This window comes from Acomys minous (assembly GCF_964271855.1).
Source record: "Acomys minous genome assembly, chromosome: 5".
NCBI lineage: Eukaryota > Metazoa > Chordata > Mammalia > Rodentia > Muridae > Acomys > Acomys minous.
The window spans coordinates 14,096,385-14,111,123 of NC_140494.1; the positions used below are offsets into that span (position 1 = coordinate 14,096,385).

The window sequence follows — 14,739 nt, forward strand, 5'->3', positions numbered from 1 at the left end:
TCCTGTATCTGTGGCCAGCTGAAATTTCTTAAACAAGCCTTCATAGGCAAACATGGCCACCACCCCCCCAAAGAACCCTAAGAATAGGCTGTTTGAGACACCCAGGAAACTGGGGGAAAAAAACCCAGGAAACCAGCAGGGGAAGGAGAACCCCAAGCTGCTGACACTGCTCTAGCCTGTGAAATAGGCTACTTCCTGTCTCCATTGTGGGGTGGGGTAGGGTCCCGCCCTCAAGAGTCACTGACTGGGATTCAGGAGAAATGTTCAGCCTTCCAACAGTCACTACCCACCAGCAAGCAACACAGGCTGAAATCAATGTGTTTAGGCACTGACCTCCAACTCTCTCTACTGGAGAGCAGGGCACCAGGCCCCCACCCACTGTCTCAGCATCTAACCCGAGTCGAGCCCCTGTGGCCCTGTTTCTTATGATCTAGTCAAGCTCCGAAGGCTTGTGCCAAGGCCTCATCATCAGTAGAAGACCGTAGAATACTCTCAGGATTTCGAGCCACAAGAACCACCACACACACCTCTGGACTCTGTCACCCCAGAAGTGACCAACTAAAGGGGCCAGGGAAGACTCTGAAAAGTAATCAGTGCTTTATAAAGCAGACAGTGGCTGTGACATGAGACAGGCCCCGACTTGGAGCTGACCTGGGAGAATGGCTTCACTCTTGCTGGTTCCCCTTAGTATCTTCAGCTTTCCTCACTTTCGATTCCTGCTTTCTCTTCCAGAGGAAAAAGAAAGCCCACAATAAAGGAACAAAGAGGCAAGAGGGCGACAATCCAAGCATCTCAGTCCATTAAATGCCACCTGCCCCTGAGAACACACAAGGGGAGGCAACTTCCTGCACCTGGTGGGAGCCACAAGAGGGGCCAAGGCTGGTCTTGCCCAGTGTTCCATCACCTGAAGCCTGCAGAATCCTAACACAAGCTGACAGCCACTTCCGGCAGGCAGGGGCCCTTCTGAGATACCTTGAATGGGAGTGGCCTGTGGGGTCCCTGGAGGAGGAGGGAGGGAGGGAGGGAGGCCAGAGTGTTGCTATAAGCTGTGTGTGAACCAAGAGCACGTCACCCTCTCACCCACCAGAAAGCACAGCTGGCTGTCTGGGCTTGGGTGGGGTGGGGGTGGGGGTGGGGGTGGGGGATGCTGATATCCTGGGCATAAAGATGGCAGGTTCCCAAAGCCCCGGCTGGGCTCCAGGTCTACCTGGAGGCAAACGAGAACTGCTGCTTTTGTTTTGTTTTCCTTTTCACTTTTCCAGTTTTATGTTTTAAAAACAGGGCTGGCAGTTGGAAAAGCCTGGAGGGCTTTTCACAGCAATTTCCCTAAGTGGTTAGTCTTGTCTCTTTGTTGAGGATGGTTATCTGCCACGCCCCCCCACCCCTCCAAAGAAAACAATATACCACTGTTTAAACATCAGTAAGGGTTTGAGAGCTCTCCAGAGCCCCCCAAAAGTATGTTCAGAACCCCTAGGTGGCTTATACCTGGGGCTTGAACACCTCTGGTGCTGGCTGGGCTGTACCCTGCTAAGTAGCACCCAGCATGGCCTCTTAATGGTTAGCTGTAGCCCTAAGAGGTAAGCCTTTACCCAGATAGGTTTCAAGCCAAGAGCACAGCCCCTCCGTTCCCACTCATCAAATTCCCATATAAACAACTGCTTTGATGCCTACTTAGCTGCCTAACTGGAAGAGCTGGTGACTTACCTTACTTTGCTTTCTGTCCAGATAGAACTGATGTTGGCTAATCGCCATCGCCCAAATGGACTTGATTAATGCCGGACATGCATACCACGTGTGCACGGCAATGCCACTGTGCCCAAAAGTCCTCCTGGTCACTGAGGCCCTGGAAAAGCAAGAACCCCAACCTTGAGAAATCATTCATCACACAGCTTTAAGGGAGAGCCCAGTGACATGAAGAGGACAGAGGAGCTCACATAGAAACACAGCATTCAGGGACATAGACACTGACCGAGCTGTGTATAGAAACCGAGTCCTCAAGCTTTTAGCCCCAAGACAAGATGGGTCACTCTGGGTCACTTTTTGATGGTCCTTTTTGATCCTCAACTCCTGGCATGGAGCCAAGACAAACCTTGGAGGCAGGAAAAGCCTTTGATGCTCTTCATTAACCAGGAGCTGCTGCCTGTGGTGAAGATGGATGATTCTCCCCTCATCTCCACAGCCCCGCGCACTTCCTACATGGTAGGACTTCCTGTGCTGCTCTAACTAGATAGATGTTCCCGGGAAGGTCTGGTAATCCAGGACAGATACATTTCGTGAGGGAAGGTGAAGAAAAGGGGAGCCAGCCACTCCCCCTACACACTGTGTAGCATAATTCTAATTGGAGCATCTGTGGAGTAGAGAGAGGCAAGTGGAGTTTAAAAGCAAAAACCGGAAGCTTCCGTCTCAACACATTAATGTTGTTTGGGTAGAAATAAAAGACTTGTAGGGCCACATTCTCTTTTATTGTTGTTTTGTTTTTGTTTTTTGTTTTTTGTTTTTTTGTGTTTTTGTTTTTGTTTTTGTTTGAGACAGGGTTTCTGTGTGTAGCCCTGGCTGGCCTGGAATAACTCTGTAGACCAAGTTAGCCTCTGACTCACAGAGGCCCGCCTGCATCTCCCTTCTGAGGGCTGGGATTAAAGGTGTGTGCCACCATCACCAGCATCTGTGAAGTACATTCTACAGGACACACTGACTACATCTGAGAACAGGGCCAGAGAGATGACTTGTTACCAACCAGGTGACCTGAGGTTGATCCTTTGGAACCACATGATATAAGGAGAGAAATGACTCCTGCAAGTTGTCCTCTGCCTGCCTGCCTGCCTGTCTGACTGACTGTCTGTCTGTCTGTCTGTCTGTCTGTCTGTCTGTCTCTCTCTCTCTCTCTCTCTCTCTCTCTCTCTCTCTCTCTCTCTCTCACACACACACACACGCACACACATGCATGCACACGCACACATACATGCACACGCACATACCCATATACACATGCTCACGAAGGCAACATGTATATGTATACACAAACATAAATGTAATTCGATATTTTAAAATATTTTAAAATCTGTTTTGGGGGAAGAGTGAGGGAGAGGAGGTGGCAGGTTGGGGTATGACTGGGGCACTTGATCTGTGTGTCAGAAGAAATGTCAATGGTTTTAAGAAGAAAACGTCTAACTTGGAAGACCTGTAGACCCTTCAGGACTCATGAATAGTATTTTCCCATTTTTCTATACCCCGTTTTCCTTTAAAAGCTAAATATTTAACAGTGGGGCTTCTTCATGCCCACATTAAAGGGAAATTCAAATTTGGTGGTTAGAAACCTGATACTAGGCAGGTTGGGTGGGTGCCCCCCCCCCCGGGTCCCCTCCCCCCCCCACCTCAGTTTGGTTCACACTAAAGGGAGAAAAAATGTCAGTGAATAAAACAGCTCTGTGGGGGAGAAACTGAAAAGGAGGCAGAGAGAGGAGAGTCGTGTCCATCCATCCCCCCAGCCATCCGCCTCCCCCCCCCCCCACCTACCATTCCCCCTCCCACAGGCCACAGGGGGAATTAAAGTAGCTGCCACATGAACTCCTAGTTTGTCTGGGAGTAAATGAAAAAAAAAATTTTTTTTTCCTTTTTTTTTCTAGGAAAGGTAAAGTAGGTAGAAAAAGTGACTTGAAGTGTACTTTTATAAAGGTGGGGAGAGTTGTAAGATCCAGGTCGCCCGAGTAAGGAAGGCTTGAGCGGTTTATCAGGTCTGGGAAGTCAGTTTCATGGGAAGATGTTCACCGGAGGCTCTGGTTCCTCTCCCGCTCCATTAGGGACTTTTATCTCCGCTCTCCTCTCCCTCGCAGCCTTCCCACCTCAACTTTTGCTTCACCTAAACCTTAGCGATGGGTCGGGGTTTGCTTAACCAGGAGAATGGCAGAAACGGAGGGAGGTGAGAACTGAGTAGATGGGGTGGGCGTGAGGGGGTTTGGGGCTCCTGTGCTCCACGGGGCAGGCACAGCAGGGAAAGAGAGGTTGGGGTTGTATCTGTCCCATTCTGCCTAGAAAGCAGTCTTGGCCCCAAGTGATGCTCCTGTCATGGTGGCCTCAGAGCTACTTTTCCTCAGAGAAGATAGATGGTCATACTCTGAGCTCAGACTGCCATTTTTGGGCTTTTCTGTCCACAGAAAAACCCTCCCTCCTCTCAGTATGTCAGTTGTCTGTATTCCCTGAGGGCTCACCTTCTGGCTTTGATCCGAGGAACCCCATGGGTTTCAGCTCAGATCTTTCCTCCTCGGAAAACCGTGCATCACCAGCGGGGCTTTTGGCGTCCATGTCACTCGGCAACTTTGGTCCATACCACTTAGCCTGGCACGCGCTGTAGCACTAACGTTCATGAGCTCTGGCCTCAGATTTCTAGGGTTCAAATCTAGCCTGTACCGTATGCTAGCTATCCACAACCCATTTCTGGGCCTTGATTTAAGTGAGCACACCTGGCAAACCCCATCTGGTGTCCCCAGCTTCACTGAAAGTGCCTATGGTGGAGGGTGGGGGGGGGGAGGGGGGAATGCTGACTCAGTCTTTTTTTAACCTATCATATCGAGCACAGAAGAACACAGAAGTTCTCAAAACACATATAAGATGGATCCCTTTTCCTAAATATTAGAGCCAAAAGCTCACTATCTGGTGTTGCATGGTGTTAGCTGCCTTTTCTATATCCCTAGACCTTGGCAAAGTGAAAAGAATTTAGTAATTGCATCACTGAGGAGATCACAGACATAGAAGGAACACGAACACACACACACACACACACACACACACACACACACACACACACACACTGAAAACATTGACCCCAGCACAAGCTGAGCAGAGGCATGGAGCCGGCTTATTCCCTGAGCTCAGGCCTACATATGTTCTTTTTTTTTTTTTCCCCTGCCAGGCATCCCTTTCTGTATATATATGGCCCATGCTGTAGAATCCATTTCACCCCTTTTTGCACTTCGGCTTCCTTTCCTCCCATATGTCTATGAATCTCAGTCTGACATAAGTTCACCTGGAAAAACAGCAGTGAGTTTTTCTCCTCTGGCCGGATTATTATTTTTGGCACCCACCTGCCCCTCCTTGGCCTGTGCTCTGTGGAGGAGGGGTCTTTAGACCCTGAAATGCATCCCAGGCTCCTGAGAACCACTGAACAAGCCACCCTCTTGCTTCCTGTTACTGTCTGCACCTGACTGCAGAGTCTCAGACACTCTAGAACCTTCTGTTCTCTGGTTGCTAGTCTCACAGTAACTGCGGGGCAGGGATAAACTCTGGCCTACAGGAGGAGACTGTTCTGTGTAGATTACAAGGCGGTACACAACACAGCTGGGTTATCAGCAGCAGCAGCAGCAGCAGGCATGAGGGCTCCTGCACAAACCTTGGCCTTCTGCTTGGAGGCAGTGTCTTAACCTGAGTCCCCAGCTCCCTGGAGGACACTCAGAAGCCTTGTGCAAGGTAGGGTTGCTGCCAGCACCCCCTCCTAAGTCCAGGGCTGGGTGTGAACAGGACCAGGACCTATGTTGGCTCCTTGAGCACATCTGATCTATTTAAATGTCTTCCCAGGCCGGCCTACTTTTCCTGTCAATCTGCGTCTGGACCTGCAGACAGTAATTTCTTCCTAGGTGTCAGGCGTGGCGTAGGGGATGCTGCTGCTGCCTATGGGCTGGTGGCAACTCTAGGATTGCCAATAGACAAAGAGAAAAAGCACGGGGTAGATGGTGCCCAGACTCCTTCTCTGCCGGGCTCTCTGCATTCCAAACTGGAACCCGATGTATTGTCTGGCATCCAACTCGGAACACAGGTTTTTAAGGCTGGTATTCTCTAGTACAGTGTAGGAAGGAGGAGAAAGAGCTGCTGCATTTATTTCACGTCCACCTACAATACTAACATCAAAAACTCCAAGCTCCCAGACCAAAACACATGAGCCTAACAACGCTGGGGACAGATGTCTTTCAGTGTCCACCTTCCTGCCTGAAATAGGCTCAGCACCTCTGCCAAGGAAGCCTTTTATTGCCTGTCAGGAGGGCAATGTCTCCACATAACTCATGTTGTTCCGAAGTTCCACAAAATACTTCCTCCAGCATCTCTGCGCGCTCTCTCTCTCTCCCTCCCTCTCTCTCTCTCTCTCTCTCTCTCTCTCTCTCTCTCTCTCTCTCTCTCTCCCTCCCTCACACACACACTTCGCATTTATCATCACAAAGCTTTTTTTGTCTGACATGAACTCTGCTCTCCGTGATTCACCATCCCTCCCTCCCCTCACCCCAAACTGGCCATGCACAGGAACCATCAGGACAACACAAAACCAATATACACATAGTATGCCACACACTCTTAAAAAAAAGCTGTTCAGGCTTACCTGCGGGGGTCATGAACTTCCACGGAAAACTTCTTTTCCCTGAAATACAGATTCTCCAACTGTCTCCATTGAAATATCTGGTGGGAAACAACGCAGTTTAAATTCAAGAGTTCTCGGTTGCGCTGTCTCTTCTTTGCTGATTAACTTCAACAGCTGAGAGTTTCCTTATCAAAGCAGAGACCTTACAGTTTGTTGGTGCCTCCCCCGGGTAGCCTACCTACCACTAGTGCTTGAAACACACATACACACAAGCACAAACACACCCCAGTGGGTGTAGATTTTCCTGCAGGTTTCTTAACAGGCACAAAACAAGTTCTTTTTCAAGTTTGTTCCCCCTCTGGCTCGCGCCTTTGTTGAATTCTCCAAGACAGTTCCCGGCTCCGCGGACTTTTCCCTCCAAGGAGAGGGAGAGGGCGTGGGGGCGGGGAGCCAAGAGGAGGGAGGAGAGGATCGGAGCCCGGGAACACAGCGCTCAGGAGGGAGCGGTAGCCATCTGTGCGCGGCGCGGAGGGCTGAGCAGCGCTTCCTCCCCTCGAGTGCTGAAATGGGAAGGCGTTCAAATTCCCAGCCTCCCTTCGGGACTCCACTTCCTGCCGCTAATGTGCAAGAGCCTCAGACATCCTCACTCACTGGAGGGCGGAGGCTGCTGCGACCAGAGTTGGGGGCAGGCGGCGACTCACGCTCACAGAGCATATTTGTCATGCTTTTTCTTTTTCTTTCTTTCTTTTTCAGCACAAAGGGGGAAGGGGGAGAGCAAGAGTTCTGTCCTGTGGGGAGACAGACTTGCCTGGCCAGCAACAGGACCAGGGAACCCCAGGAGTGAAAGAAGCTGATCTTGAGGTTGGGAGGCAATTGGGGCGGCTTCCGATTGCTTTAGAAGTGGTGTGCCTTTTTCTGGATGAAAGTGAAAGTTACTTAGCGGTTTGGGGAATGTCACCAGAGGGCTAGCGCTCTGTTTACACGCGGCGTTTGCATTTGTTACGTTCATGGGGCTTCCATTTCCTTCTATACACTTAGAAAGTGAGTTTGCTTTGCTCCAGAGTAAAGCAGGGTGTCTGTTCTTGCCATCCCCGGGGTGAGAATGGCTGATTCTTCCCTGTAATCCCCCTTTCGTCTACTCAGTGGCTGAGTTGCCAGCTCTGTATTCCAGCACCCACCTCTCATCCACGAAGGCCATTTCCCCGCGTTCCATGAGCCCCATTTTCTCCAGGCTCAGAGCACAGTTAGTCAATGTTTGGCCAGTGGATTTACCACCCAAGTGAAACCGGCCTGCAATTAAACCGGTTTTCAGAGTGGCTGCATTCTCTCCACGCTCTCCAAGAGTAATTCTAAATGATTTTGTCTGCACAGGTAACCAGAAGAGGCAGGCTTAGGAGCCACCCGTGCACCCACAGTGCATCCCACTCTGACGCCAGAGACTGGAGGCTCTTCTGTTTCTGAAGATCTGAGTAGAGGGGCATGGCAAGAAAATCACGTCACCCAAAGTCCCAAAGTCTTGCACCGGCTCTGTGTTCATCATGCCTTAGTGGAGTTTTTGTCACTTAAGCACACAGAACTATGGCTCAGCCAGTGGGTGCGCTGCCACCATGAATCCCTCATTGAAGACACTTTGAGTCTGATACCCACTTGTTGGGTATAGATAGCTCACCTAAATGTCACCACAGCCATATAAACACCAAAAAAACCCAACTAGACTCTGCGACTTTAGCCTTATGCATAACCTACAGAACCTAGGCATGGCAAGACCACAAAGGCTTTAGAGTCTGAAGGCCTTAAGTAAGTTGTAGCAATCCGGCCCCTGCGAGATTGGTCAACCACAGCAGGTCCTGGGCTTGGCAATGGTATAAACAAGTAGTTAACAAACACAGATCTCACTGTGTTTTCCTTACGTTCTTAATGCTTTCAGATCCTAGCAAGTGAGAGAGCATAACTGCAGAACCAACAGAGTTCTGGTCTTAAATTTCCCAAGTTTTGACTTGGAGCTTAAAAAAAAAAATTATATGTGTGCTGGAAATCTTACAGTAAGTTCAAAGGCGATCCTTGTACAGGACAGGCACTTGCTGTTGCCATCTTGAGATTTTCATCTGTCTTGCATGGGCCCTACCAATGATTAGCTGGTCCTGGTCTCAGTAGCACGGAGTGGGGGTGGGGATAAGGGGCCCCAGCTGCCTCCGATGTGCAGACCAGAGAGGGTAGACCCCTCCCTGGGAGGAAAGGGAGCTGCACCTGGCAAGACCACTCGGGAGAAAGCCGCACTTGTGCCTTCCCCCCCCATGCCCCCCCCCAAAGCGCCTCCAGGTCTGATAAAGAATCCAGGAGCACGACGCTGCATTGAGGGTCGCATTTCCTGGCAACTCCTTCTTTCCCCAGCTCCTTGCAAAAATATAAAACACAAACCATGCCTTTCCTCTAAGTGGTCCCTGATGCTGTGCAGTGTGGAGATCTGTGTGCCTGCCAAAGGGCCCAAACAAAACCATCTGGGCTTGCTGCGGCCCCTCATCTTTAGCCAGGGTGGCTGCCCAAGGAGAGGGGCGGGGCGTCTGCTGCCTCAGTACTGCTCTGCAGGAGGGTGAGTCCTGGCTGCCAGGGTGTGTCCCAGGGGTGATGCATTTTCTGCAGGAAATTTTGTAGCAGGGGCAGAACAGTGCATTCCCTGATAGCTGTTTTCACACAACTTTACTTTGGTTTATTATATTGCTAATTAAATACTGGGAAGAAAAGGTGGGAGTAGGAAAAGAACGAGTGGGCAGTTTTTCTAGCCCACAAGCTGCTTGGAGGCATACAGAGAATCCCCCCAAGAATGGACAAGGACATGCACACAGGCAACAGCACTGCTGACCGATCTCTTTCCTCACTTAAGAGAGGGGTGGAGCTAGGGAGCAGGCACTGCTGGGGGGGGTGTGGGTGGGGGGGGGGAGGAATTGGAAGGCTGAGGGATGGAGAGGGCAGAGACAGCTGCCACTGGCAGCAAAGGCTGTATGTCATTTAATCTAAAGGCACTATGCTCTTCGTGGGGGTCTGGGGCATTTCTGTTCACGTGCCACTGCACCCCATAGAGCCCCTGGCTGCTCAATACTCAGCTTTCAGGCTGGCATAGCACAAAACAATAAGGAAATAAGCAAAGAGGAGATGCCTGGTTATATGTCTCCCCTCCCCCACCTCTGCCCCCCCCCATGAAAAGGAAGGGAGCTCTTACTAGTCTGGTAACATATCACCCCGGGGGCTGCTCCCTCTGCCGCTGTGTAAAGTCACCACTGTGCTTTGGGACCCCACATAAGGACACAGCAGACAGTTGACAATGATGGCGATGATTGGGCTAGCTCCCTAAGGACTGTAGCTACTCAGTGCCCGAGGAGCTAGTTATAAGCTCAGCAATGTAGTTCTATCAACGGTCAGGGGTTCTACCGATTAATACCTGTTAAATCAAGCCACTTCGGCGGGGCGTCTCCACAAAGCTCCGCGGGACACTTTTTCTTTGCTCATTTAGCAGAAGGAGGAAAAGTGGGAATTTTCTTGGGGGTGGAGGAGAAGATACAAGGCACACAGAAATGAGGGAAAACTGCCTAGGGCCACACAACAAGTTTCTGAAGGGACCAGAAATAGAAGTCAAGGGCACCTGGTCCATTACTCCAACCACTAACTATGCGGCTTTTCCCAGGAGTCCACCAATTAGTGCAAACAGCCCTTACTCGCTAATGGGTGGTTAACTTTACAAGTGGAGTGCTTTCTCACAAATGAGCAGCAGCGTGGCTGTGAGAAGGCAGCTCCACACCAGGTTGTTTTGTTTTTCTCTCCTACATGATGTCCTAGCTTCATCCAGGCTCTACAAAACAACCGCCTCAGTAATCAGCTTTAGTCAAAGACTAAGAGACAGTAATAACTGTGGCTAAGAGTGGCCAGATGCCTGGATTTGTATGGGAAATAAAATTGCAAAAGGCCTAGCATGGTGGCTCTTACAATGCGAACCTATCAGATCAGCCTTAGACACACATCCAGACCCTGTCTCTAATAACAAGGATCGTAGTAATAGAAGTAAGTGAAGAGATCTCCAAATTTTAGAGAACCTATCAGGAGTTAGTTTTTACTAAAATGATGTTTGCCACCTTCACTGGGACCCTAATGGTCCCTGATAAGGGTTTTCTGTCTTTGACTTAGCCTTCCTATGATCACAGGCTCTCTCCTTTCCCGTGCTGAAATGGAGTGCACTCCTGTATAAAAAGGAGACGGGGAACTTTTATCTGCAGAGAGCAAACAAAAGGGGCTAATAAGGATTGTTTTTGAGCCTTGAATGTGAATCTATAAATTCTTAATGAGCAGGAGCCTCCTGGGCCCTGGCTTCTATTAGTCCATTGGATTCCCACATCCTGTGCATGACTGAGGCTGTGGTGGAGGAAGGGGCCTTGGCTCCACTGGACTTCCTTTCCAGCCAGCATTTATGAGGCACTGTGGGATGAGCATGTAGAGTAGTGGGCAGGCTGTCGGGACGGCTTAGAAATAAAGACTTGAGAGGAAGCTTGGCCTAGTGACTCTGATTCTTGCCCAGGACTTTAGGGAGCTTTGTCTTCCTCCTGTCCCCGAGGCTGAGTCATAGAGCCCGTAAATGACCTCCCTTCTGAGTAACTTCCTGCTCCATCCGTAGGGACCACTCTACAGAATCCAATGAGCCAACTGGACCTCTTCCTCCTCTCACAGATGAAGCTGCCCCGGTGGACAGAGACTAAGAGCTGCCAGAGGTTAAGTATGCGACTGATGTTGGGACCCGGGCCTCGTGACTTCTTGCCCTGGTCTCTTTCTATTATGCCACAAAGCCCGGATGAAGAGCAAGAATAACCATGCTTTCGATCCTTCAAAAGCTCAGCTTCAGCAATCTGAACTATGCTGTGTGTGTTCCGAACATGGCAAGTTCTCAAAGTGGATGACACTTACAGTTAGGAATGGTTGCCAAGCCCAGACCAACAACAATTACAACAAAAGTCCACTTCCTAACTTCACTTCTGCTCTTTTTCTTTTCCTAAAACACTACCACTCATATTTCCCTGGATTTATCTTTACATTTGGCACATAAAAATGAGGCAGCAAATGGAGGTGCCACAGAAGTCTCCCAGTGCTGTGCATACAGAGGATTTGGTCATGTACATCCAAGAGCCTAGAGGAGAACAGAAGTAGGTGTACAAATGTGGAAGAAACAACTGGGGCCCGTGTCTGTTTTAAACATTCCCATAGGTAGCTAATATGTTTTACTTTATTTGTAAAGAAAAGAGAAGCAGAAGTATTGTGTTTTAGGTTGATTCCCGACCTCCACCTAATCTAATCCCCTTCATCATTCACGTTAGCGGATGTCTGTTTGGTACTGGCTATGCAAGAATATGATGCCTAGCATGTATTTCTGCAGCTATCCCTCCACCCCACAGGATGTGCATCTGCTGTCCTTCCACCCAGGGGTTGATAGCATTTGAAAAAAAAAAAGTGCGTGTACTGAATACATAATACAGACTGTCCTCTATCCCGTCTTGACTCCCAAATCTATACTATGTCATAGCTACTTCCATAGTGTTTCCACTGTATTAGGTATTGCAAATCCCAGAGATCTGAGTTAAGGCATATGGGAAGCTGGGAGTTCTGGCTTACACCTGTAATCCGTGTACTCAAGAGGCAGAGGCAGAAGGATGGTTACCAGTCTGTGTCCAGATTAGGGTGCATAGTGTAGTGAGTTCCAGGCTGGTCTGGGTTAAACAGGGAAACCCTGCCTCGAGAACTTAAATGAAAGCATAGACAAGGCCATAAGAGATCACATGCAAATACGGCATCGTTTTATGTAAGGGGTTTACCAACCCAAGGTTCAGGAATGAACTAATCACCCGTGGAGAATGGGCCTAGCTTCCATTACAACTCCGAGGTAGCACTCCATCACCGAAGGAAGTCAGGGCAAGAACTCGAAGCAGGAACTGAGGTCGAAGCCATGAAAGAATGCTGCCTACTGGCTCCCTCCTGCCTCCCCCGCCCCCCCCCCAAACACACACACACTTGGCTTACTCAGTTTGCTTCCTTATATGAACAGGACCACTTGTGCAGATGGTACCACCCATAATGGGCTGAGCCTCTCTCCATCAATCACTGATCAAGAAAATGCCCCCACAGGCTACCTCACAGGACAATCTTAGGGAGGCATTTTCTTAGCTGTGGTTCCTTATTCTCAAATGACTCTAGCTCATATTCAAGTTGACAAAAATTAACCAACACAAGGAGCAATAACCCTGGCCTAGTGGTCAAAAGTTCTCCCTACTGGCCCTGAACTTGCAAAGTCTTCTAAATTTGAACCTCCAAAACGAGATATTCATATATCCTGTGCATATGTAGGTCAGAGCTAGCATTGCAACTCCAAACACCATCTCAATGCCATTCTCTTGAATTTTAAAATGAAGCAATACAATATTAGGCAATACTGATTAAATAATATTTACTTTAAAAAATTCCAGAAGAACCAAAACAATATTCATTAAAAGCATGGGTTTCTTGAAGGATTATTTATTTTATGTATGAAGGCTCTAGCTGCACGTACACCTGTAGGCCAGAAGAGGGCATCAGATCCCAGTATAGATGGTTGTAAGCCACCATGTGGTTTCTGGGAATTGAACTCAGGACCTCTGGAAGAGCAGATGGTGCTCTTAACCACTGAGCCATCTTTCCAGCCCCAAAAGCATGGGTTTCAAAGTCATACTATCTACTATGTATTGGATGGCTATGTATCTTTAGAAACCTAATTTCTTTGTTTTAGTTTATTCATTTTTAAAACTAATACTATGAAGAACTATGCCTCCCAATTGGGCTGCTGAATCAATGCATCAATTCCTACAGAGTGCTGCACTTGTTGCCTGGTACCTTGCCAGCATCCAGCAAGTGCTAACTCCTCTGACACCCGTAATTACACGGTACTATTCCCCTTAGTGCAAAACACAAAAGTCCTGGGCCGTTTGGTCATGTATCAGCCTAAAGTTCAAGTACAATTTTCTTTGAAAGATGATGAATATGGTACCAAGGACATTAAAAATATTCTCCTTACATGTTTTACATTTATTTTCATTTACTTTGCGTGTGTGTGTGTGTGTGTGTGTGTGTGTGTGTGTGTGTGTGTGCCTATGTACCATAATGCATGTGTGTGGGTTCCAGAGATTGAACTTGGCTTATCAGACTCAGTTTACAAGTGCCTTTACTCACTGAGTGATCTTACTATCATTTTACCATCATCTTACCATCCCCCATTAACAGTTCAGCTGAATTTTTCACTAAGCATGAGCCTAACCCAGGCTTCTTCATTCTGTTTGGGCAGAGTTCAAGTTCTTCTCTTTGGGCTTGTTTGTTCCTAGTCATTTCTAGCCAATTCCCTCCTCACCTGCTGATACAGAACTCTGTGCCGTCTCTATCACACATATCACCCACACCACTCACATCTGTTTGTGATGTTACAGATGCAACCCAGGCTTTGCACATGCCAGGCAAGCACTCTACTGAGCTACAACCCCAGTCCCATTGCGATTTTCACCGGAGTCCATCTTTCATGCCATGACTTCTAATCTCAAAGTATTGATCCTAAAAAAACCAAATGTTCTCCTATAATAGGACCTAGTAGTAGTAGAAAAGTTAGGCACCACAGGGACCAAATTAGCCCTTCAGAGTTTACAAACCATGAGCATAGGCAATGAGTAGAGGGCTCCTGTCTTCTGTAGCACGTTCAGCATTCACAGGCACCTATTTCCTCTTGGAAATGCTTGCGTACCCAGCAACTAACACAATGGCTATTTTTTTTCTCCCTAGCCAGATCTAATGGACTCAGTACGTTTCTCCAGCCAGGTTGCCCCCTCCCCCTTCGCTATCAGCCACCAGGAACTCCAAACTAATATGGTTAGTCCAGTGACAGATGCCCAGAGCACCAAGCACTGACCCTTTAATGGACGGCCTCTTTTTAACCCATCAAAAACCTTTTAGTTTCATTTGGCTTAAGCATCATTAGGAAAAGAGAGAAAGAGGGTAATGAATCCTTAACAGAGCCCCTAGAGGAACAGGCTGCTGAGTCCCCCTCCCCCCCCTAGATTTGATTTTCTTCTGTCTTCTTTCCCTGAGGACCTGTCTGTATATGATTGTCTCCTCTCTACATCAGCTTTTTTTTTTTCCATCTTGCAGAAAGACTTTATCATGAAGCGTTGTGGCAGACTCCAATAGTTTAAGGAGGCACTGTGTTTTCCTTTCCCTTTGGGATGTAATCGCCCCTCCCCCACCAGAGTGTTGCCTCTGGGAACCAAGGGGAGTGAGTGTTGACTGGGGTCACTGCCTGGGGCTGGAAACATCCCAACCTCGTTTAACTGGCTTTCCTTGCAGTGAGC

The 14,739-nt window shown here is 48.6% G+C and overlaps 1 protein-coding gene and 1 long non-coding RNA gene across 12 annotated transcripts in view; one reads left to right on the forward strand and one right to left on the reverse strand.

The window, feature by feature from the left end:
- The window catches only part of FRMD4A (FERM domain containing 4A), a 586,135-nt gene that overhangs the window by 46,620 nt on the left and 524,776 nt on the right, over positions 1-14,739 (reverse strand). For 10 of the 11 annotated variants that reach the window (XM_084781779.1, XM_084781777.1, XM_084781778.1 and 7 more), the window contains 2 exons: positions 6,362-6,438; positions 1,705-1,843 (listed from right to left, as the gene is read on the reverse strand). In XM_084781779.1, the coding sequence (XP_084637905.1) occupies positions 1,705-1,843; positions 6,362-6,438 (216 nt within the window). Of the gene's footprint in view, positions 1-1,704; positions 1,844-6,361; positions 6,439-6,624; positions 6,871-14,739 lie in introns of those variants that run through there. The other variant, XM_084781772.1, reaches the window with a different exon arrangement.
- LOC311597574 lies at positions 7,077-11,948 on the forward strand. Its single transcript, XR_014779267.1, has 3 exons — positions 7,077-7,201; positions 7,712-8,930; positions 11,054-11,948. It is a non-coding gene; the product is annotated as an uncharacterized lncRNA (long non-coding RNA).